This window comes from Onychostruthus taczanowskii, unplaced genomic scaffold, assembly GCF_017590055.1.
Source record: "Onychostruthus taczanowskii isolate IOZ18803 unplaced genomic scaffold, ASM1759005v1 scaffold35, whole genome shotgun sequence".
In the NCBI taxonomy this organism is placed as follows: Eukaryota; Metazoa; Chordata; class Aves; order Passeriformes; family Passeridae; genus Onychostruthus; species Onychostruthus taczanowskii.
The window spans coordinates 7,614,985-7,638,381 of NW_024500905.1; the positions used below are offsets into that span (position 1 = coordinate 7,614,985).

General features: G+C 36.6%; 1 protein-coding gene across 7 annotated transcripts in view; it reads left to right on the forward strand.

The window, feature by feature from the left end:
• SCAF11 (SR-related CTD associated factor 11) overlaps positions 1–22,868 on the forward strand; it is a 47,432-nt gene extending 24,564 nt beyond the window's left edge. For 5 of the 7 annotated variants that reach the window (XM_041411195.1, XM_041411192.1, XM_041411194.1 and 2 more), the window contains 12 exons: positions 1,355–1,432; positions 3,133–3,230; positions 4,287–4,354; positions 4,984–5,063; positions 7,334–7,440; positions 8,376–8,465; positions 9,795–9,916; positions 13,732–16,221; positions 18,199–18,542; positions 20,963–21,181; positions 21,626–21,745; positions 22,123–22,868. In XM_041411195.1, coding sequence (XP_041267129.1) covers positions 1,355–1,432; positions 3,133–3,230; positions 4,287–4,354; positions 4,984–5,063; positions 7,334–7,440; positions 8,376–8,465; positions 9,795–9,916; positions 13,732–16,221; positions 18,199–18,542; positions 20,963–21,181; positions 21,626–21,745; positions 22,123–22,251 — 3,945 coding nt within the window. In that variant the 3' untranslated portion in view covers positions 22,252–22,868. The remainder of the gene's footprint in view (positions 1–1,354; positions 1,433–3,132; positions 3,231–4,286; positions 4,355–4,983; positions 5,064–7,333; positions 7,441–8,375; positions 8,466–9,794; positions 9,917–13,731; positions 16,222–18,198; positions 18,543–20,962; positions 21,182–21,625; positions 21,746–22,122) is intronic. The other 2 variants (XM_041411190.1, XM_041411193.1) reach the window with 2 other exon arrangements.
• Positions 22,869–23,397: the final 529 nt, after the last annotated feature.

A 23,397-nucleotide genomic window follows, 5' to 3' on the forward strand; every position in this document is an offset into this window, starting at 1 on the left:
TCCTGAATGCTCCATGTTTGGGGGCTGGTATGCGAAAGAGAAGTTGAGCACTCCTTGAAATTGAGAAACTAACAGAGTTAACTGGAAAATTAGAAGGCCAGATGAAAAGACAGGAATGAAGTGCATGACTGGATTTTGGGGCAGAGTTCATATGCAGGTTTTTCCTAGCTGCTTATGTAATTCTAGTACAGCATCTTGCTTGCATAGAAACCCTGTAGCTCTCTAAATTGCAGAAATTATATGCCTCTTCAGGGCTTGCAGTTCATCTTGGTCATTGAATTAGTGCTGGAGACTGGGTGTGTGTTTTGGTTTTTTAATTTTGTTTTACAGTGTTGAACTTAGCCTCTGAAGGCCAGTGGAATTAAGGTGGGTGTGGAGGGTGTAATGATGACAAAACCCCCAAACCAAACAAAGAACCGCGCCCCTACAGCAAACATATCTGGAATTAAAAAGAATAGAGTTCTCTCACAGCAAAAGTTAATATCTAATGTGGATTTTTCTTAAAGCTGATTCACTACATGATCCACTTACGTGGCACTTCAGTTGAAATTTCCCATTTCTGTGCTTAAAAATGTGTTATTGTTCTGTGTGTGTGTTCTATCTGATGTAGTGCATCCTCAATAAGAGAGCATTTAGGTGATCAGGGAAAAACAATAAATGGCTATTTCCATCAAACAGTAGGATAAAATAGCCTTCAGTTCCCTTTTCTTGAAAATTGGTTTGTAAAATTTTAGATGCGTCACTTGTCTGTAATCTGTTGTCTGCTGACAGCAACAGAAGAGATGTATTATAACCACTGTTTGCTTTTTGCATTACCAGTTTTATGTTTTGGGGGAGACACAATGCAACACATGTCCCATTGAAAATAGAATTAAGAAATAAAATGTTAGAACAATATGAAATGTAGAGGACATTTGCACATGGTTATGCTTTTCAGTGTGTTATCAACATTAAGCTTACATGGAATCCAAAGCAGTGTACCAGCTATTAAGAATAATTAACTTTATCCCAGCCAAAATCAGGACACATTGGTATAAAATCAGTTATCTAAAAGGAATTAAAAGACCAGAAAATGAAGGTAACTTGATGTAAAATGCATTAAATGTATTTCCTTTTTTAAACACAACTTCTGGGTTTTATTGTGGTTTCCTTTATTTTTTTTCCTGAAAGAGCAATCTGCTTATATAAAACAAAATACTGAGTGTATGGATAATGTGTCCAAATGCATTCTTACTGTGAACAAATTGGGATTTTGTGTGCTTCTGTAAGCTACTATAATAGTGAATAAAAGTTTAGAAAATTAGGCTTCTCTTAGCTCATTACCAAGTTTGTACTAAGAAAAATAATTTTTCAGATAAAGGCTTCATGTCCTGTTGATCGCAGACCATTTCAAGCAGTGTGCAGGCTGGATGCATTGGATAAGCTGATAAAGGTATGTTCCAGACTTATTTTCTTAAATAACTGCCCTGGTAGGAATGTCCAAGTTATGCTGCAGCCTTTCATTCATATAAAATGAATTGAGTTGTGTTAAATAAGCTTTTGTAACAATGTAATTACTATTTCAATGTTCCTGTTACATATTTGAAGCTAGGAATTATTCTTAATTATTTTTTCAGAGCAAGTATTTACCATAGTAATAATAATCATAAAGCTGCTGTTGCTACTTTCTAGTATCTTTGAGCGTTCATGATATATCCAAGAACAGAAGTACAGTAATTGGTCTCAAAGGGTTTTTTAAACTAGGTTTTGTAAACAACTGCTATACCAATTATCCTGCAATATTGCCTTTTTTTTTTAGCTGAGGTAAATCTTCTATGTTCACAGCCTCCGATTCTCAGACAAAAACACATGAAGGCAAGAGGAATCAATTAATGTTAAATGTTGTTCAGCCAAAATCTGATTTTTTTTCAGTTCTGAATTCTTCTTAAAAATACTGATATGCAGAGTAGTTTATCAAGTAGGAAAAAACCTCTTCTGATTGCTGATCTTGAAAACACATATAGAAAGATGCAGGTAATTCCACGTACAATTTGGAAATTTTGTGATGAAATTATTCTTATAAGTAGTTCATAAGCTGCTGGTCTTGCACTTTGTGACATTTAGATACTTCTGGAGGCCCAAGCAGTCACCTGTGCAGGAGCCGTGCTAGACATGCTTCCTTCTCCTAGGAAACTGTGCTTGCTTTTTTTGTCTTCTTGATTTCTGAAGAATCAGGGAAGAAGTTGAAATGGGAGAAACTGAAGTTTACATTTGGAAAAGCATAAAGCTATATCAAAATACAGTTTGAAAGATTGTCTGTTCACAGAATTGCAGTGTAAACAGGTGGGCAGAGGAAAAATGTCCTTCCCTGAAAAAAAGGCACTGGAGCTGTAGAAATAGATGGAATGTGTACCAAGATATACAGACACAGTGGTCAGCATCATCAGTAGTGCTATCAGGAGACTGGCAGCTTTCTCTTTGTGATATTCAGAATTAGAATGCTAATATGTTAGGGGGCTGCATAAAAAAGCCAGATTTTGGGGATGAGGAAATATGAAGTTTCTAATGCAAACAATTGCACTGTAGCCATTGAAACAACTTCACAGTGTGAAATAAAAGTTGTATTGCTCTCAGTGTTTTTGAGATGTGAAAAAACCTCAGTGTTGTATAAAATACATGAATTATTTTACTCTAGAAGAATATTGGGTGTGTTTTAATTATGAGGAAGCATATTAAGTTGAGTGGTAGTTCAGCATTTTCCCAAGGTGAACCTTGTGTATTCTGAATGACCAACTTAGTTTTGAAAAACCTATAGATTCTTAATGGAAACTAATGCATAGCTCTGAGACACTTGCCATGGCAGTCAAAATGTTCGGGGCTTTTTTTGTCTTGTGAACTTAGTATGCATCTCAGGTATTGTTAATAGCATATCAAGGTGTAGGTTTTTTTCTATTTTATGAAAAACAAGTGAAAAAAATCTCCAAACTGTGAAGTCAAAGTCGTGTCTACTTCAAAAAATAACTAAGATTTTATATGTTTTCTAGTCCTTCTGTTTGGGTTTTATTTCTGTACAGACCTGAAGAGACTTTGTATGAATTTAAAGCCCAAGTGTCATGACATTCTAGATTGGATTGATTCTATTTTACAACACAGGTTCAGGTTACAAAACAACTAAGGAGGAAGGAAGAAGAGGAAAACTGTGCCTGCAATAAGGAAACTTACAGCCGTGTGAAGATGAGAAGTTTTGTGAGGTTGGTCTGCCGTGTAATTTCTAGCATTTGAATTGGAATATTCAAAAGAAATAATATCAACTGGTTTAATATGTACAGCCTGAAAATTTTGTAAAATTATTTTTGTTTTAAAATAGTTTTCATGAGTGGTAGTTTAATTCTACTTTTATCATTGCTGTAATTCCCACTTGAATAATTAAAATAGCAAGGAAGAAGTAAAGGGCAATGTATTTCTTGCATTGAGCTCTGTGAAAGTTGCATTTTTCAAGCAATTCTGAAAAATTTTACATTCTTTTGAAGTATGGCTACATCAAATTCTAACAATATAAATATTTTTCTTTGTTTCTCTAAACAAACATCCACTTTCCTTTCATGTTATGATAAGTACTGGTGATGTTCCTGTTCTGTAAAACATAGTTGTAGTCAAGAACTGGTTTTATTCTAGTAAGCTTGAGAGGGAACATTTCTGTTGTTATATGGAAATAACATTTCTGTTTTGGTTTGGTAAACTTGTTACATTTATCTGCATTCATCTTTATCTTGTAACATTTACTCCATTGTATAAGGGGAAGCTCAGGATTACACAGATGAACTTTGCTAAGTAGTGCTTATCTAAAGTCAGTGTTTAATGGAATGTATGAAAAATACAGAGTTCTTGAAGTTTAATGTGAAGCAGACTTCATTACAGCAAAGATAACTGGAGGTAAATTACTTTTTTTAACTCATAAGAAAATAAGATTCACCATTCTGAATCTACACTGACTGATGTTCTTAAAAGGAGGCAGGTTATAACATCTTTCATGTGTTGCCATGAAATCAAACAAAACTGAGCATTCTGATTTAATACAGGATATTAACTTTTGTGTAAATTTGTTTTCTTTTTTTTTTTTCCTAAGCTGTTTGAAGCACTATGGCTTTTGAGTTACAAAAGATGATATTCATGATGCAATTTCAGGTTTTAATAGCAGTTAGAACTTGGTTTATTTGCACAAAATAAAAGTACTTTTAAATAGGAGAGGATTTTGTTTGGATGCTTAGAAACTGCTTTTTTAATGTCTTTTTTTTTTGATCTTGCAGAAGAGCTGTATGTCCAGACAGAGGGCCAGTAACAATAAAATTGAGCAGAATTGTGAAGAAAAAATACAGTAAGTTGGTGTTTGCCAGAATTGCTGTATTTTATTAAGGAACTCTAGAATATCTTTTCTTGATGAGCTAATTTAATTTTTAAAATTCCTTACATTTGTATATAAAACTCAAATTCCAAGTAGTAGAAATGTGGAACTTCTAGAGCAGAATTGCAGTATGTGACACTCCTGTTTTTATATTACTGGAAAAGTGCCTCTTCAGTTTCAGTCATAACTCAAATGGATGTGGTTTCAGCCTCAAGTAATTTTCTGCATCAGGCAGCTGGGGAACAGCAAATGCCTAGCTTTTATTCACAGAAGTTTTTTTTTTGTGAGAGTTCAAACACAAGCAACATTTAGCTGTGTTTTGGCGTTGCTGTTCTGAGGGGTTTATTCAAGAAAAGTTGTTTGATAAGTCTATTCATAACTTAGGAAATGAAGAAAATATCTGAAGAGGTAAAAACTGCTTGGTATCTAAAAAGCTATTGTGAAGGTGCGTGCATTTTCATTTTACTCAGTTTGTATGTAAACATTGTAAATGCACTCAAGATACACATTTTGTTAACCTCCCATTGCATTAATGATTTTGATGAACAATCAAGAACTAATATGCTAAAGTTAAGATCAAAGTTTTGTTCCTTGTTCCACAGGTAATATTTTGCATGACAAACAAAACAAGAAAGCTTTCTCTGTGAAGATAAACAAGGTTGGTTCTGATAAGGAAACATTTGTAAGTGCTTTCTTTTGTTAGAGCATTTTAAAGACTACCTTCCTGCTTATTTTTAAGGTTAACTTCTATTTGTTAATTTTGGTATGATTCAAACTCTTTTATTTTTCTCTTTTTGTCTTGAAATAATTAGAATATAGTGCCAGGTTATATGAGCTTCTTTCTCAGATTAAAATTAGTTTTGTGGTGGTGGTAAATATTTTAATTTACATTACATTATAAGATCCTGAACCCTGTTTTCATCCATCTCCTTTCATCCAAAGGAAGATGGTTTCATGTACAAGCTGTCATTCAAGCACCATTATATGAAGGTTTTCATTATTTTCAATAAAATATATAGACGTAATCAACCAAGTAATTTATGTGAATGTGGCATAGACATTATGGTTTGCATCAAATTGGAGTTTTTTAAGTGTGAGATTTCTGTGAAGAAGGTTTCTGTTTCCAGGTTTCTTGTTCATAAATCTTAGCCTATAAACACAGGATCACCAGATGCCAGATTTATAAGGAGCTGTAAAGGCTCTTGTTTGATTTCTACCATCCTTCCTTTCAAAAATACTTTGTCTGAGATGCAAGTTTTTGATCAGTGCTTTCTTACTCATAGTAGTACCTGTAAATGCATGTGCAAGAAAAAGTTTTAGGCCATAAATTTAATTCTGCAGTGAAAATGCAATATTTGCCATCATTCTGTCTTACCTGAAGTTTGAATATTTGAAGAAAAAGCTTTGTTCAAGTCCCTGTTCTGGTGACTGCTTTGTTTATGTAGTATGGGGCACATCCTGTGTATTTTCAGCAGCTGGTGAATTGTAACTTCTGTTTGGTACTCATTACACCATGGTTGTCAGGGATAGCTCCGGTTTGCCCCTTCTAATTCAGGTATTTGGAAATTTGGGTTCTGTTGTCCTGTAAACTTAAAGTACATTTCACAGCATTGAGGGGGTTTTGAACTGGAAAGATCAGCCACTAATGTGACTTCATGCCTGGGGAATGCTTTCATTTTTAGTTCTACTGATTTATGGGAAAGTGTTTAATAGCATTAATGTCTCAAATAATATCTGTAGCAAAAAAAAAAAAAAGGTACATAAACAAAAGCATAACCATTAAAAACCTTCAGGAGGAAGCATGGGACTCAATTATCCAAGAAATGTTCAAAATTTAAAAGAAAGCCATGATGTACTAGCAACTACTTCGTAAGGATATTTACGGAACATCTCGTTAGCTCTTAATTGGAGGGAGAAAGGTTAATATTTAAAATGTATATTACTCTTAAAATAAAACTTAAACCAAACAGTTTTTTGGGCAAAACTTAAAATTTTTATGCTGGTAAAATAGGATATTTTTCCTGCAGAAGCAGCTTTGTGTGCCAAAGTTTGAGGGAGCATACAGATAATGACTGCATATTGAAACATGTATTCTTATACATTCCACTACAAAGTTTATTTTTTTCTGAATTAAAATTACAGGAGTAATTCCCCAGTCCTAGGGAATGAACAGGAAAGTTTTAGTGAGATTTGAGGTGGTATGGGCCCTTCTTGTGCTGGAACAAAAATGGATCAGTGTAGGTATATATTAGTGTGGGAAGAGTATCTGGAGGACGGGTGATTTGTTGCTGGGGTTTGGTTTTTCCCCTGCTGCCAGTGCAGTGCCCAGCCCCAGAGCTCCCTGCGTGCCTGCAAATGGCAACGGGCCAGCACGTGGCACATGGCTGGGCCGTGTTAGCAGCATAAATTTGTGGTGGTGGTAACTTTTGAAATACAAAGTGGGTTCTGAGTGTTGTGCCTCTGTGTGAGGGTCCAGTAACTAGACACACCAAGATAATCTTCATGTTCCACAATCCTACCTGAGGACCAAGGAGAATCCCAGCTACCCTCATTAGGTTTTCTTGTTACTTGAAACAAAACACTTGGTGAATTGCTGTGCAGGGGTGTGAAGGTGCTTGAGCTGTACCTACTATGGTGCATTAGGTCGCAGAATTGTGCAGTAGTGAAGATCAGGCTTATTTATTCATGATGTCTGTGTGAAGCATGAAAGATTTTGCTTTATATAAAATATGAAATTTGTCTGCAAAGAGCAGTTGTTGAAAACTTAGAGACTGAATAGAGAAAATTTGTTCACTATAACTTCAAATATCTACATATACCTATGGAGCTATTATGGTGTCTGTTTTTTATGAACTAAAGTCTTGCTGACCTAATTTAATTTCATTGCATCTTCATGTGTTTAATGTTAATTATTTTATTTTGGGGTCTTTAATTCATAATTTTTTTGTGTAGCCCAGAAGACAGACCTGCTGGAATGAGCGCATCAGAACTAATTTCTTCAGCACACTTCTGGCTGGTGGTAGCAGTGAAGAATCCTTTTTTAGCTGTAGAAATGACTGGTTAGTGTGTACTAGTGTGTCATACAAATTGATGAGTAACTGTATTGTAGATTCTGAAGTTCCTTCTGCTCCTACCTGTACTGTATATATACTGCCTTGAAATAGTTTGAAGATTGGCAGAGTATTTATTCATTGATGAAGAGCAGTTAAAGGGTAAACACAAACATTTTAATATGAGTACTGTTAAGGACACACTCAATTTCTGTCCTGTGTTCAGCATCAGAAGCACACACTCGAGTATTTTAATCTCATTGATTTCACAAGAGTTGTATTTTGACTTCATGTTTAATTCGTTGCTGAATTGAAGCCTTGGATAGGAAAGGCTTAGCCCTCTTACTACAACAGCAGTTACCAAAAAAGTTAATGGTGAATACCCTGGTTTGTATCAGAAACAATCTGCTTTGTTGTTCTTTGATTCCAAGAGGAATACTTTAAACATACATGAAGCAATTTTGCATGAAGCAAAATACTTAATTAAGCCTAATACTTAAGGACGCATGTATGAATAAATTTTCATTGAATAGGTGGAAGAAAAAGAACAGTCTAAAAGAATGTTACTTGGATAATATGGCCTAATTTAAAAAAAAAAAAGTATGTATGTTTTTGACAGTCCGTAAAAGATTAACTTTTTGCCATCCATGCAACAGAACTTAATAGTCAAGGATGTAAAGTTTCTCCATCTTTCAACTCTCCAGCAGACACACTTCACCTCCTGTTTTCCATTCCATCTGCTTTATTTATTTTGGACTTCTTTTATGTTTGCTGAGACTGTGATTTTCCTCTAAGCAATAACCAATGCATAGTTTAATTATGACTGTTGAAAGTTCTAATACAGTTAAATTATTTAAGTCATTGATAGGAGCAGTTACTGAATACAAAATTATCATAGCACAAAGTTACTTTTTATAACTTCTTGTATGAAATTTGTCTTTCAGTACAGAATTCACAGAAATCAATTCAGGGATCAGACAGAAGAGACAAGAACTGGAATTGTCCTGTTCATCTCTGATTGCTAGAGTTGAAAGGTCTGTGTTTTGGATTCGTAGTGGATCTTCATACTTCAAGTTTGGAGTTTGATTAATTCAAACTGGTCTTTAGATAGAATGTCATTTTCATTAGACTAAATAATGTTTGCATTTAACTTGTTAAATATTTTGTGTATTTGCTGCTTGGTGTTTTTATGTCAATAGGTTTTTTCTGTAAGTCTTAATACTTTTCTTGGTACTTGTGACAAGCATAGTAACTCCACTGACTTGTGTGTCTTAACATTTCAGCTTTTCACAGAAATGTGAATTTGAATGTGTTTTCTATTTGGAAGCTAATATTCAATGAGCTTTTAAAATTATTTCTGTCCCTAGATATCAGACTATGCTTGCTTTAGCATCAGTCTGATTCTGATTCCCCACAGCACTCTGTACCCTGCTTTCATGGGTTGGTTCTATCACTTTTTCTGTAATCATTTATAAAAATATCCTGTTTACATCTAAAAAGAACTAACAGGAGTTGTATCAAGTGAAACAGAGAACATAAAATAATTCTATGGGTTTTTTTGTCAGGGAACAGATGTGTGTTAAAGCATACCCTAAGGGTATTTTTGTGAGTATAAAGCAGAACCATAAAAATAACTGATTTTAAAATAATACAATAAGAAATTGGTTCTATGATCTTAATTTCATTACATATCTCTTTGATTTTTTTGGAGTAAAAGAAAAGATTAAGTTAAAATTGCAAGTGAAGAGTTTTTAAATTATAATAAAAATTTCATCTGGGATTGAAATAATAAATTTATTACATGTACATTTTCTTAGGAGAAGTTTCATTCCAACTCAGCGATAATGCAAAAATTGTAGATCTCTGTGTGAACTCTGTTTTTGCTCAAGGTTTTCTGAGGGAGTCTGAATAATTTCTTTTTTTGTTTGTTTGTATGAAGGAAAAAATAAAGGAGTATTTTCTACATTCTTATGTAGACTATTTCTCATGTTTCTGCAGAAAAGGTTGCTGTTCTGCTGATGTACTAAATCAGCACTCATTCCCTTATTTCCAGTGCTCTAACCTACTACTTTGGACTGGCCTATTACTGTTCTATATTTGACTTTAAAGAAAGCCAGATGTATATTGCTTTAACATAACATACCTTGTTCAGACAGTCTTAATAGATTAGGCAGTAAAATAAATCTGAAATTAAATATGACAAGGAAGGTTTTGTTCGCTGCCAGTGTTGTGTTTCTCTCTAGCTCTGGTGAAGTTAAAACGATTGTAGTTGCCTAATGTGTTTTGGTTTTGTGCATTGTTTCCAAGACTTGCTGCAAACAGCTAAAACAACTAATGTTACTGCTTTTGCTTTTACTTTGCAGTGTTCCTTTAATATCTTATGGAGCTGAAGCTGAGACCTTTCTTCTCACTTCTTCTGCAGTGGCTGGAAGAGTTCTTCCAACAAATATCAGGCCTTTGGAAAACTTTGGTAAACTTTTTTTTTGTAAGTTTTCTTTATAGCTCATGTGGAGTATTGTTACAAGATGATTATCAGAAATTAAATAGAGTTAGTTACCCTTAATGGGGAAAAAGAAAATATGTTTTGATGCAGTTTCTATTTCAAAGGTAGTATTTCAAAGTCAGCTACTTAATTTCTGAAATAGGAATACAGAACATGAATCATCCACCCCAAAGCTGGTGTAACTTATTCTTTTGAAGATTAAATTAATAAGTATTTCTGTAACTTAATTCCATTTCTAATTGCAACATTTTCTCCATTCATGCTCTTCTTCATTTCCCATTGTTCAAGGATAAATCTTATTTTGATGCATTATGAATGGCATATTTCAGAGGTATATTGTGCAGAGTGGGGAACAAACCTCTCTAGCAGAGAAGAATATTAGTCAGGAAGCAGTGAAATGTAAGGATCTCTTTCAATTTGCCTACAAGCTCTACAGGGCAAAACCTTGCAAAAGTCCTGGAGCTCCATGGTCTGTCAGGAAAGCAGCAGAAGACAAGACATGGAAGGAGTTGCCTTCCTCCAGTTCCTTAAACAGCCTCTGTCTCCATACTCAGCAAGAATGTAGTTTCTCTTCCAAAACGCTGCATGAGTTCAAAGAAGTGGAAACAAAGGAGTCATATTTTATAAAGCTTGAGTTAATACATTCTTTGAATTGGGAATCACACCATTTTCACTTGTCTAGTAGGCAAAGAGATAGGACAGATTTGGGTCTCCTGGCTTATGAAAATTGTGTGGAAATAAATTGCCGGAAGGAATTAAGTAGTAGAAGTATCATGAAGAAGTTGCATTCATATTCTTTATTCTTTTTAAAGGTATGTATTTCACCTCCACATTTCCCAGTGAAAAATGGATAGGTTGCTTCCTCAGGTCTCTTATGTTTGGCAGTGCAATGTAACTGACCCTTAACCATTTTGCTTCTAGTAATATACATGTTAGCTTGTACCTCTTGACTTCCCTGTCTACTTTTCTACTTCTATAGTCAAGCTTTTTTGTTAGGACGCACCAGAAGCATTAAAAAATTATGTTTAGAGCAGAATCTTGTCAGTTGTTTTGATTAGAATTTTGATACTTGTACTGTGGACAGAGATTGAATTCAAAGATAGTGCCAACATACTGCAGTGTTTTAAGATTCAGAGTTTTAAGTCATCTTCACATTTTATTTAAATACTTTCTATTGATAAGGAGCATGCAAGAAGTAAGAGTCTTAAGATTACCTAGTAAAACAAGGGGATGGTGGATATGGAGATGTCCTTTGAGGATTTTAGTCACATTCTGTTGAGTGAGTGTTCCTACCCCGTTTCATTTTTATATGGCATCTGAGTAAAAGGATGACATGCATAAGAAAAGGTAAAGACAAAGGTAAAGAGAAACCTAATCTGAATATTGCTAGAGATGTACAGCAAGTGTATATGTAAAAGGACACCAACTTTTTAAAAAGGTGAAGAAAAGGAGAATGAAGAAAATAAATGCATTTTTCAAAAGATGCAAACTGGTTCTTTCATTTCTTACTAAATGGTGCCTGAAACATCATAGCATAAGCGTTTTTTATTTTCTTTTTACGCTTCTCTCAACTTTTGGTCTCACCTAAAGTATACAGCTTTGCAGCAGAGTAACAGCTGACACTGGCTTCCAGGGTTGTACAAGGAGGCATACAAATATCAATGATGACCATATAACTGTAGTGTCTGAATCATCCCTGTGGCTGCTGCAGTTTTAGTAGTCTGGTACCATTAAATAGTCTGTTTTACTAACTTGACCTGAAAATACTTTAGTGAATCTACGAATACCACTAAGATTTGTGCTGGCATTATGCAGTTTTTATGTGATTAAAATATATTTCAATAAAGAGTCAGTGAGCTGAAATGCCTTTTATTTGGTCCAAGTCCAAAGCTTGTGAAGCTTTTCCGTTAAAATTTTACAAGTGGTAGGGCATGCTAAAAAAGGGTTTGTGCTTCACATGTAGGTTTTGAATGTGCTAGAAAAATAACTCGCATTTTAATTCTGTCCAGATTCCCACATTCCACTTGTATTCTGCTGGGGGTTTTTTATTCTTGCAAGATGATTTCTTCTCCCGTGAAGAAAATTGTCACAGATATTAAAATTTGAAATGTCATGTAACATCTTGGTTTCCTGACTATTGTAGTAGGTTTGAAGACATAATTAGTCTGAGACAGCCACCTGTTGCTGAATAAGTGCTGCTTAACCACTGTAAAGTCACTTTGTAACAAAATGATTGGTGAGACTGTTAGAGTAAATCCCTGAAATACTGTCAGTCACCTGAAATTCCTCTGAAGTTCTTTACCACCATGTTATTTTCTTTTCAATACATGGTTCCTTTTAAATACATGGTACCTTCTGTACCTATACAATTGATGTTGATTTTCATTTTCTCAAGTGATTTTTTGATCATTAGACATGCAAAATCCAGAACCAGTAATTTTTTTTCATGTTCAAGCAAATTATTGTGTGTTTGCAAGGAAGGTCAGAGGATGTGATTGGAGTCCTGTGCTCTTTTAAAAGCTAGCAAGGTGGTTATGGAATTCATTCTCTTGAGATTATTGTTTGCATTTAATACAGTGATAGGTTTTTTTATTCTGCTATCAAAGTAGTAAGTGGTAGAAAGAGGGTTTTTTGCAGTTACTTAGTTTTCTTATTCCAGTCTTACTTCTCTAAAATATGTTTGTGAATACATTAGCCAAATATTTTACTGTAGCAGAAGCATGGGAAATAATGAACAGAGTTAAAATCACGTTTGTGATGTGAGAGATTTATTGCAAAATCTATAGCACTTAATCTTTCTTAGTTTGCACTGTTCATGTATGAAATTGAAGCTGTGAAAGAATTCATTTTAACACCACATCCTTGATTCTTCCTGAAATCCACACAAAGTGTGAAATAAATTAATTGACATCCCAAGAAATTAATTTAATTCTGAAGTATTACATTCAAGCATATTTACTTAATTATCATTAATTTTTAATTCCTGAATTATCTACCAGAAGCTTTCACAGCTGTCAATCAGTCTCCCTGTGCAGTGAATAAAACCTTTAGCTTCCCTACCAAGACTTTTGTTGAATGGTAGATGGCATTAAATAAATTAGTGCAGTATCAACACAAGAGCTGAGCTGCTTGCTAGGTGTGCCTTAGTCATTCTTTGTAGAGCTTTTGGTTTTTTGATGCACTGTAGGCTGCACACTGTAGGTGCTGCTGGCACCTTGAGTGTCTTGTGGCAGAGTTTAAGTTCAGTTTGCTCTATATCTGGTGAATAAGTTTGCACTGTGTCATTGCTGTATCTGATCAACTGCTGCACTGCTGTTGGATGATGTGATCGTCCAGTAATGGCCGCTGGGAAATGTCCCTTTCTCTAGTGCTGCATTTCACTATATCAACAAGCCTGTTATAGTGACAGGAACTGCTATATGCTAACACTGTTGTGTGGTTAATTCATTACTTTTCTAACAGCTTAAATGCTGACTATCTTTGAGCAGCCGGTTCATAAATAACAAATAACAGTTTCACTGTGCATGCTATCAGTGTCCATGTAGTCATGCCAGCACTGCTTCTAAACTGTGTGTTCAGATGTCTGATGTGTCACTTCACCTTGTTTCTGTTCTTTGAAACAACCAGTTTTCATTTAAAAATAAAAAAAGCTGTGGCAGTATTACATTCTAAATCTTAAATTGTATTATTTGGGGATATCTGTTATGCTGTAGAAGGTCCTTTTATGTTCTTAAATATGTTCAGATAAATGGTTATTATCAAATCTTAATGTCTTCTGTTTTTATTATAATATTTAGGCAAAGGATATGCTGTTGCATGTACCCAAGAAGGGGAAGAGAAAAAGGAAGCTTCTGGTTCATCTGGCACTAGAGGAAGTAGGAGGAAATCAGTTGCTACTACTCCTACGAGAAGGTCTGCACGAAACAGCAAAAACGAGGCTCTGACTCAGTCTCGGAGCTCCCCTCGATCAAGCAGTTCTGCTTGCAGTGCCCCTGAAAGCAGTAACCCATCTCTGAATAAAACTCATTCAGAAGCAGAGAATACTCCTCCAAAACGCAGGTCTAAAAGAGCAGTTAAACAACAAGCACCTGCAGTTAAAAAGAAACTTAGAAGTTCTGCACATTCTGAAAAATCACCCTGTGGTTCAGTGGAAGATGATGACATTGCTGAGCCTGAAGTTGTCTTAACTTTAGATAAAGACCACCAGTCAGATAATGAAAGCAATAATGCAAGCCTCCCACAGAAGAATAATGTAGAAACAGAATCTGCTAATGGATTGGAAAGCTGTAGTGAGCATGCAGAAACCGAGGAAACTACAGGAGAATGTGACAGAGATGAATACACTTCAGGCAATGCAGATGTTAGTTTTTCTCTCCAAGAACTCCCAATACTAACTTTAGGAAGTGAGAGTCAGGAATTTAAAGTAAAAGATGTTACTGAAAACAAGGCAGATCTTGGCAGTCAGGACAATTGTGAAAATACTCTTGAAGAAGTGGAAACAGTAGCTAGTCCCAAAGATGATGTATGTGACCATGCAACTTCTGAAAAAGTAGATCAGACATCATGTAGTCCTCAAAAAGAATTAATGGAGAACACAGAAACTTTGACAAAAGTAGATGAACCCATAGCTAGTCCAGAAAATGAATTGTTGGAACATTTGGAACCTCTGGGAAAAGATCAGCCATTGGAGAGCCCTGGAAGTGAATTGCCTGAGCATCCTGAAACCATGGAAACAGATAATTCTGAGACTGAACTAAAACCAGTAGTAGACTGTGCAAATACAAAACCTGTTCAAGATGAAGAACCAGATGCATTAATACACAGTATTTCTGTGGACAGTACATCAGAACAGCCCTTAAAAGAGGACACCATTTCAGAAAGTGAAGAGGGTGGAGCTTCAGAGTCTTCCCCAGTAAATGCTGAACATAAACATTTTGGTGAAGATAATAATGAAATGATACCAATGGACTGTGACTCATTTTGCAGTGACCAGAATGAACTGAAGATTGAGCAGTTAGTACCACCTGAAAGTACAGAGCAAGGAGAAGTGAACTCCGTACAGTGTGATGTGGGAAACTGTGTATCAGGTTCTGATGAAAAAGATGAAACTGTTCCTCAAGCAAGAGAGTGCCAGCCAGAGCTCAAAACAGAGAAAAAGGCTCGAACTAGAAGATCTAGATTTCATTCTCCATCGACAACTTGGTCTCCTTCTGGGAGAGAGGGCAGGAAATCTCAATCACCATCCCCTAAAAGGGAGACAACTGGAGACAGGAGCTCACAATCACCTAAGAAGGTAATTGTGAAGGAGGGAAGGAGATCCTTATCTTGTTCTCCAAAGAGAGAGACACTCAGAGATGAGAAAAAACCACCATCTCGATCTCCCAAAAGGGAAACTGTCAGGGAAAGCAGGAGATCATCTTCTCGATCACGAACTAAGGATTCATCTCCAAGGCGAAAATCTAGGTCTCGAAGCAGTGATAGAGATAATCAAAGAAGAGATCGTGACAGAGAAAGAAGAAATAGGAAGTGGTCTAGGTCACAGTCACGCTCTAGGTCAAGATCACGATCTAGGACTAGAAATAAAGGCTCTTCATTCACTAGAAATGAGAGGGAAAGTCATTCACCTCGATGGAAAGAGAGATGGGGAAATGACAGCTGGAGAAGTCCCAGAGGAAATGATCGATACAGGAGAAGTGATCAAGAGAAACAGAATGAAAATCTTAAAAAAGAGAAGGACAATATTACAGAAAAAAGCAATGATGATCAATGTTCTTCAGATAAGCAGAGAAATGATTGTCCAGACTGGGTAATGGAGAGGATAAACTCTGTTCCTGAAGTCAGGAACAGAGAGAGAGAGAAACCACATTGGGAAGAAGGCAGGCATGACAATGGAGGACAGTCTTGGAATAAAAACTTTGGTTCAAGTTGGATTCCAAATCGAGGGAGAGGTCAGCGTGGCCGAGGTGGCCATGGCCGAAGCGGTTTCATGTATGGAGACCAGAGTGAAAGTCACTGGCAAAACAGAAAACCTCTCTCAGGGAACTCAGATGGTTCTGGGAGTGAAGCTTCAAGGTTCTCAGAACAGCAGCCATGCAAGCGTAAGAATGAGCAAGAGTATTCGTTCGATACACCCGCTGACAGGTCTGGGTGGACATCTGCGTCCAGCTGGGCTGTGAGGAAGACTTTACCTGCTGATGTGCAGAACTATTATTCCAGAAGGGGACGCAATTCATCAAGCCCACAGTCTGGATGGGGAATGAGACAAGAAGAGGAAACACCTGAACAAGGTATTCGTGGTTTTGAAGTATAATAGCTTAGTCACAGATGCAGTAGCTGAGCACAATCCTGTCACATTGTCCTGTGATCTCATCTGTTGATATGTTCTTAAAAAAATTATTTGGGGTGAATCCATACTCTTTTTGCAATATGGAGGGGTAAAGGTGGAGTTTGGTGATTTCTTGTGTTTTGATGGCTTCTTGGTTTTGCTTAAAGCCCAAGTTCAGGTTTAAGGACTGTGCATCTGAAGAGCGCTGATGAAGTAAATTGATTTGGCTGAAGAGAAGGCATATCTTCGTAATTACTTTTAGTATTTGCACAAATTTAAAAAGGCTACTTCATTTTAAAAATACATGAATTTGCCTGTGCAGACCCACATGGCAGATCTTAGCCAAGCAGCATGTTGATGTTTATCTTGCTCCTAGATAAGCGCAGTCCTGTTTAAATGCTTTAAAAAAATCTAGGGCAATTTATAAATACAAAACCAGTGCCTTTACTGTATTTCAGTTTTAAAATGCCTCCAAAATGTTAATATAAGTCTAAATCAGTTTTGGAGGGGTTTATCTAAAAGACAACCACCCTGACAGAAATAAACTTTTTGGTAGAAAGTAAGTTAACTGAACTGTTGATGAGATTGATTCTGAATATTTTAGAAGTCATCCACAGATTATTAATGCCCTGATTAATAACCTTTAAGGATAGGTGTGAATTGAATTAAAGAATTATGAAATATATTTCTGAAGACAACTACACTTTTGCACTCTTGCACTCTCTCCTTGCTTTGCCTTTCATTTTTATCCATTTTCATTCCATGTGCAAGCAGTTTTCTCCCTCTTCTGAGAGATAACTGCATCAGTGGCTTCCTAGTTTTGAGGCAACATTGTCACCCTTTTATCTGCTGCAGGGAAGACTTACCAAACCTGTAGCTGAAAGCATATTGTGGTTCAAAGACTTTTTCATGTAGTTCAGGCACAGTCATGCTGTTATTCACTTTTGGAAGCTGAGAATATCTCTGATAACTGGTTAAAACAGGATAGGTTGCCATCATGACATGGTCCTCCAGGGCAACCTGCTTTTGCTGACCCTGCTTGTGCAGGGAGGCTGGACCAGAGAGTCTCAATAGGTCCCTTCCAACCTCACTGACTCTGTTATCCAATTATCTTTAAAAATGAGGATTTGGGCTAACATGTAAGGCCTTAGATTGTGATCTCTGTGAATTAGATGACAGGGTTCCTCAAGGAAGGGATTCTATGGAAGGACATCTAAATTGCAGCCTATCAATCATTTCTCCAAACTGATTTATTGACTTCTGGAAGGCTGCTGCTTATGTCTAGATTTTAACTTATTGGCTTCTGTTGAAAAGAAGATGAGATATCAAAGTAATTTATTTAAGAAGTGCTACCTGCTACCCCAAGAGGTTATTTTTACTTCTAGGTTTTACCTGTTGTACCATTACAGGGTTTTTGAACAGCTCTTTCTGAATATGAATACCTCTTAAATGGTTTGAGGATGACTTATTGCTCAGTGTGAAAAATCTCAGCAGAGTATTTCTGTAATTACCAGAACTGTACAGTGAGTGTGTGTGAATCAGGAGCAGACACTTGCTGATGTAGTAATATGTGACTAACCTTCTGCAATTGCAGAAGCCAAATTTACTGGGTAAATTATGTTGTCTTCCCACTCTTAGGTGAAAAATTGCAGTTTCATTGTGATGAAATAATTTATTGGATTTGTTATGGGAACGAGTATAGAAAACAAATTCAAAATGCAGGCTTTCATAGTAACCTACATTTTTTAAACTTGGAAATTAGCATTTGGTTTCCTGGCATGTGTGGTGGTGAGTGCTGTGCAATATCTTGAAAATACTCAGATTATAGAAAGCTTTTTGATAATCCATCCTTAATTAAGAGTTCAGACACCTTGCTCCCATTTTGCTTTATGAAGTACAGAATTCTTCTTGATATACTGTCTGGGTTTTGTTTTGGCAGATCCAAACCTCAAAGATCAAGGCAACCAGCAAAATGATGGCTCTCAGTTACCAATAAATATGATGCAGCAACAAATGAATGTAATGCCACAAGTGAATGCACAGCACCAACCTATGAACATCTTCCCGTATCCAGTGGGTGTCCATCCTCCCTTGATGAATATGCAACGAAATCCTTTCAACATCCACCCTGCAATGCCCATGCATCTCCCTACTGGAGTGCCTCTCATACAGGTAGCTGCTCCCACAAATATTTCTCAGGGATTACCTCCGCCTCCACCTCCACCCCCACCATCTCAACAAGTCAACTACATTGCTTCACAGCAAGATGGAAAACAATTGCAGGTATGCTTTATCAGAAGCCATGGCAAGAACAGTGGTGAAATAATACCAGCTAAGGATTCTTTATCTTCAATATCATAAATTTATACTTGCAGTTTCTTTCTCTCTTGCCTATTTTCTTCCACCTTGCACCAAATTTGAAGTGGAAGCATCCATGAGCATATGGGTTGTAGCTTTTAAAAAATAACAGCATACAGCATCATAACCAGGTTTCTGTGGTAATGGAACACTGAGAAATTTCATCAGTGTTGTCCATTATCTTTTTTATCTTAGAAGTGACCTGCTTCCAAAACTAAATCTTCCCCTTTCAAACCTGATTTTTGAGCATTTTAGGAAATGCTTGAATACCTTTTCAGCAGCATATAGAGTGATCTAAACTTCTGTGTTGCAGTTCTCATCCCATGGGGGTCTACCAACAGAGGAAAATTACCAAGTACTACATGGCACCCTTCCACTTCCATTCTCCAGCTGTCACCATCTCAGTGGCTTCTCCACACACGCATTTTTTATTGTTTAATCTTTTGAGCCTTTTTATTAATAATTTCTGAGGTCTTTTTGGTGTTTTTTACTTCTGCCTTCTTACCTGATTCTCCTGGTTTTGCATGCCCTGTTTGAAACCTAACTCCCACTTTATTTCTCCAGTTTCAAAAAGACTCTGCCATGCTTAGGGCAGGTCAGACCATCTTTTTATGACTCTCATGATATCTTTAAAACAACTCTTATGTATGTGAGCTCCTCCTGTAGCTGGCTGTTCATATTAAGAGCTTTTTTATCAAGGAAAATAATATTAACAACTTGGAGGAGAACCCATGGCCCTGCAAGATGTGATACTGTATTTATATTAAGTAAAGGGCTCCTCAGGAGTTGACTGGGGTTTGTGCTTTTCTTTTGCTGCTGCCTTTTCTAACCTAAACCACCTTCCCCTACATTCCAGGTTGAAAAAGCGAGCAAACGATTTCTAACCCTCTGTTTTCATGCATCATCTGTAAAGATCTGAAGTGAGCTGATAAATTACCTACATTGTTCTCACTTTTCACTGCTGTCATCTGTTTATAGTCATTAACTTAGAACAAGGAGAGTTGAGTGCTGTGGGAAATACTGAGAGGGGTTACAGGCCATATGAAATAACTTAATACACTGCAAAGTAAACCAAGAAGGTACTGCTGGAACTAAAATACTGGTAGATTGCTTGTTGATTTAATTAATACCTCCTGTGTTAATTAAAATATTTTCACAATTGGAAATCCAGTAGATTTAACCTCTAAAAATGTAAGAAGTCAGAACATAGGCTTCAAAACCTCTGAAATGAGTATCTAGTGCAGCAATAAATATGTTTCTGTAAAGATTGTGTGTTGCTGCAAACGCAGTTACCTGTTGTAAAGCCCATGTTACACTTGTTGCTCTTACCTGCTTTTGTGGACTCGTGTCCATGAACCTGAATGCTCTTGCAGCTGTTGCTGCTTTTTCTTTGAGCTTTCATTCAACAACCCCTCAGTGGTAGCACAATAGAAATGACTGAATACTGCAGGACACCACCTGTCCTTCCTGTTGAAAGGGAAATGAAGACAGCACACTGGTGAGCGTTAGCATGCTGCTTATAACAGCTCCATTTCTCTGTCCTTTCCAAAGAGCTCAGATTCCTGTTTCATTATTTTCCATCTAGATAAATGCAGATGTGTAAAGAGTAATGCTGATGACCTGCAAAAAAGCAGTGTTTAGTGTGGCCTGCCAGAAACATGTCAGGAGGATGTTCTGGGCTTTTGCTAAAAATGGCCTCTATCTGAAGTCTGAGTGCTACTTAATTTCTCAGTTCCAAAGTATGTACAGTGTCTTTTGGTGATGTTTGGAAATGGCCAGAAAATGGCTATTGCTGAAAAACAGATCCTGGTACTTCAGCCAGCATTTCATCTCTTGCCTGTGTATTTATATTTGCAAGTTCAAGCTGAAAACAAACATGAAAATAGATGTTTTCAAAGCAACATCATTATGATGCAGGAATGCAAGTGTGGCTTTGGGTGGTACCTTTTGCATCTGTGTTTGGGTGGTGATATTTTTAGAAAATGTCTACTTATCACATCCTTGTTTTGTAAATCAGATTGATTCTGCAGCCATAAACTTCCTTCTCCTTGTACCTCCGTGCCTATTTGCAGGGTATTTTATTACTGGGATCAGAGCTAGAAATTGCAGCCATTGTGGTGACATGGAAGATGCTTTACTTTTCAAGCTTTTCTTTTTGTTTTTTTTTTCTTTGAGTCGATCTAATGTAATGTGTGTACCTTCCAAAATAATGGGCAGTGTGGAAATCAGGTAAAGAAGCAAAGCATGCAGTATTTGTGCTCATTCTAAAGCAGCTGAGACTCCTAGAAAGCCACATTGCCGTATAGAAGAATAACGTATTAACTACTGCTAACTTTTTAAAACAGGGTATTCCAAATGCTTCTCATGTAAGTAACAGCATGAGTGCTCCAGCTTTGCCTGCTCCAGCAGCAGTCCTGGGAAACGTGGGAACAGTTCAGGGACCAAATTCGGGTAATGCAACGTCATCAGGTCACATGAAGAGCTCTAATGCAGCTGTAAAATTGGGAGAAAACAAAGGAAGTGTAACAGTGGAAGCCAGTGCAGATAGCTCGAAGAAGGACCAGGCAAGTTCAAAGTTCAGCATATATTTTATATACACTGTTTATATATTTACATTAAAATATAAAATTTAATTTTTATATAAATGCATTTTGATGTACTAAAAAATAGCAAGTTATGACAATAACCCTTCAGTGTAATATACTCCATACCATCATGTATGTAATATTTTTGTGGCAGCCATAGGACACAGGTTAGCCTCTGACTCTTTTTAATGTAGTCTTCTTTAAAGCACTTATTATAAATATCACTTGAATTGCTGTGGGAAAATGTTCTGTGCTTAGCAGAGCACAGGCAGCTCCCATGAGGGCTGAAATGTGTATGTCGGGGGGGGGGAAGGGGTTGTCTAATCTTCTGTAGCAACCTTTTTCCTGTGAAGTTTTAACTTGTGTGATTGATAAAGATACATAGGCAGTGAAATGTAATACTCAAGTTTGTTTTCTCTTCAGAAATTGTTAATTCAAGAAAAAGCAGCACAAGAGGTCAAGCTTGCAATCAAACCTTTCTACCAAAACAAAGATATCACTAAGGAGGAATACAAAGAAATTGTGAGGAAAGCTGTAGATAAAGTAAGTTGGTGCAGTAATCCAAGCTGCACACATTTCACTCTGGGGCAAGCTTTGGGGTGGGTTTCTCATTTTTGGGAACAGCTCATAGTTGCTGGAAAGGGGGAAGAGGGAGAAGCAAAAATACCTTTCTTCTTTCTCCATCCACAAGAGCTTTCTTTGGCTTCTCAGAACAGAACTTGGTTATTGTGTGGAAGAATTGAATGGGAATTCAGAAGTATTTAGGAAGCAATTGGAAAGTATTAGGAGTTTTAAAATATGTTTTGCCTGGGATGGGAGAATCAGAAGTGTCGGGAAATAAATGACTAATGTGGAACTGTGGCAAATCAATGGAAATGTTTGAATCATTTCAAACGTTTTTGTTCTTTAAACTGTTGCAGGTTTGTCATAGCAAGAGCGGAGAAGTTAATTCTGCAAAAGTGGCAAATCTAGTGAAAGCGTATGTAGACAAATACAAGCATTCACGGAAGAAAAATCCTGAAGAGGCAGTCTCCTGTGAAAGGAAATAGAATATGTTTTCATTTTTTAGTTTTATTCTATATGCAAAGTGCAATTTCAATGTGAACTGTTAACTGAAAATTGTACATGACAGTGATTTGAATTTGGTTTTGATAAAACTATTTTTCAAGGTAGTGTATGATGTTTTGTTCTAAAGAAATATAGATCTGCAGAGCAACTTCTTTATTCCTTTTTAAAAACAGATTTCTAAAAAGAATACAGGTGTAAAGAAGAATCATTAGGAATGTACGCTTGTGTGGATACTTAGATGTACAGCATTTTGACTTGAATAAGAGAGTGCATTAACTTAGAAACTTCGAGTACGTTGGGTTTGGAACAGGTATGTACAGTACATGTGATCAGTCAGATTAAAGTAAAATTTTTCTTTTGATTGCTCCCTAATTATAGCAAAGGTGAAATAATTCATTGCCTTGACAAATATTTCTACTGTTAACTGGACAGGCTGAATGCAGGGGTCACAATGTGTATATTAAAAAAGCACATAGAGTTGTCTGAACACAACTGTTAGATTTCAAAAAGAAAAGTCATAAACAGTAAAATGGGGTGCCCAAAAGCATGGGTGCTGCACAGCTGTTGTAACACCAAATAAAAATTATGCTGCTTGGTATTGTTTGTGATGTTTTTTAATTTGTTTCAAGATAGTGGGATAACTTGAATAATTTTTGTGTTGAAAGTCCTCAATCACCACACGCTGGTAACCTCAGTTTAGGTTATGCACTTAGGCTAGCAGGAGATTAGTGTACCAAAGCTAGATGTTCAGAAACAGAAAAGTTTCTTCTTCTTCAAGTAAAATCAAGAAAGCTGGAATTTATTGTTAGGCTCCCAGTTGACCAGAGACTGCCAGTTGTGCCAATCTCAGCTGCATAATACTTTTCTCCATTAATTAGGGACTGTGGCATGAATCACCAGACTGGTATTGGTGAGCCCATGCCATCAGAAGCCAACTGTCTTCCTGCTTCCCTGAGCACTGGAGACAGATTATTAGAGGTACCACAAGCATTCTAAAAAGAGCTGTCAGGTCACTGAATGTGCCTGGGGAAACCTTACACCTCAGGTAAAACCACTTCTACTGAGGCAGCAGCAGGGAGGGTTGCTGGAATACTGAGATCACATGTGTTCCTTAGCAGAAGAACAGC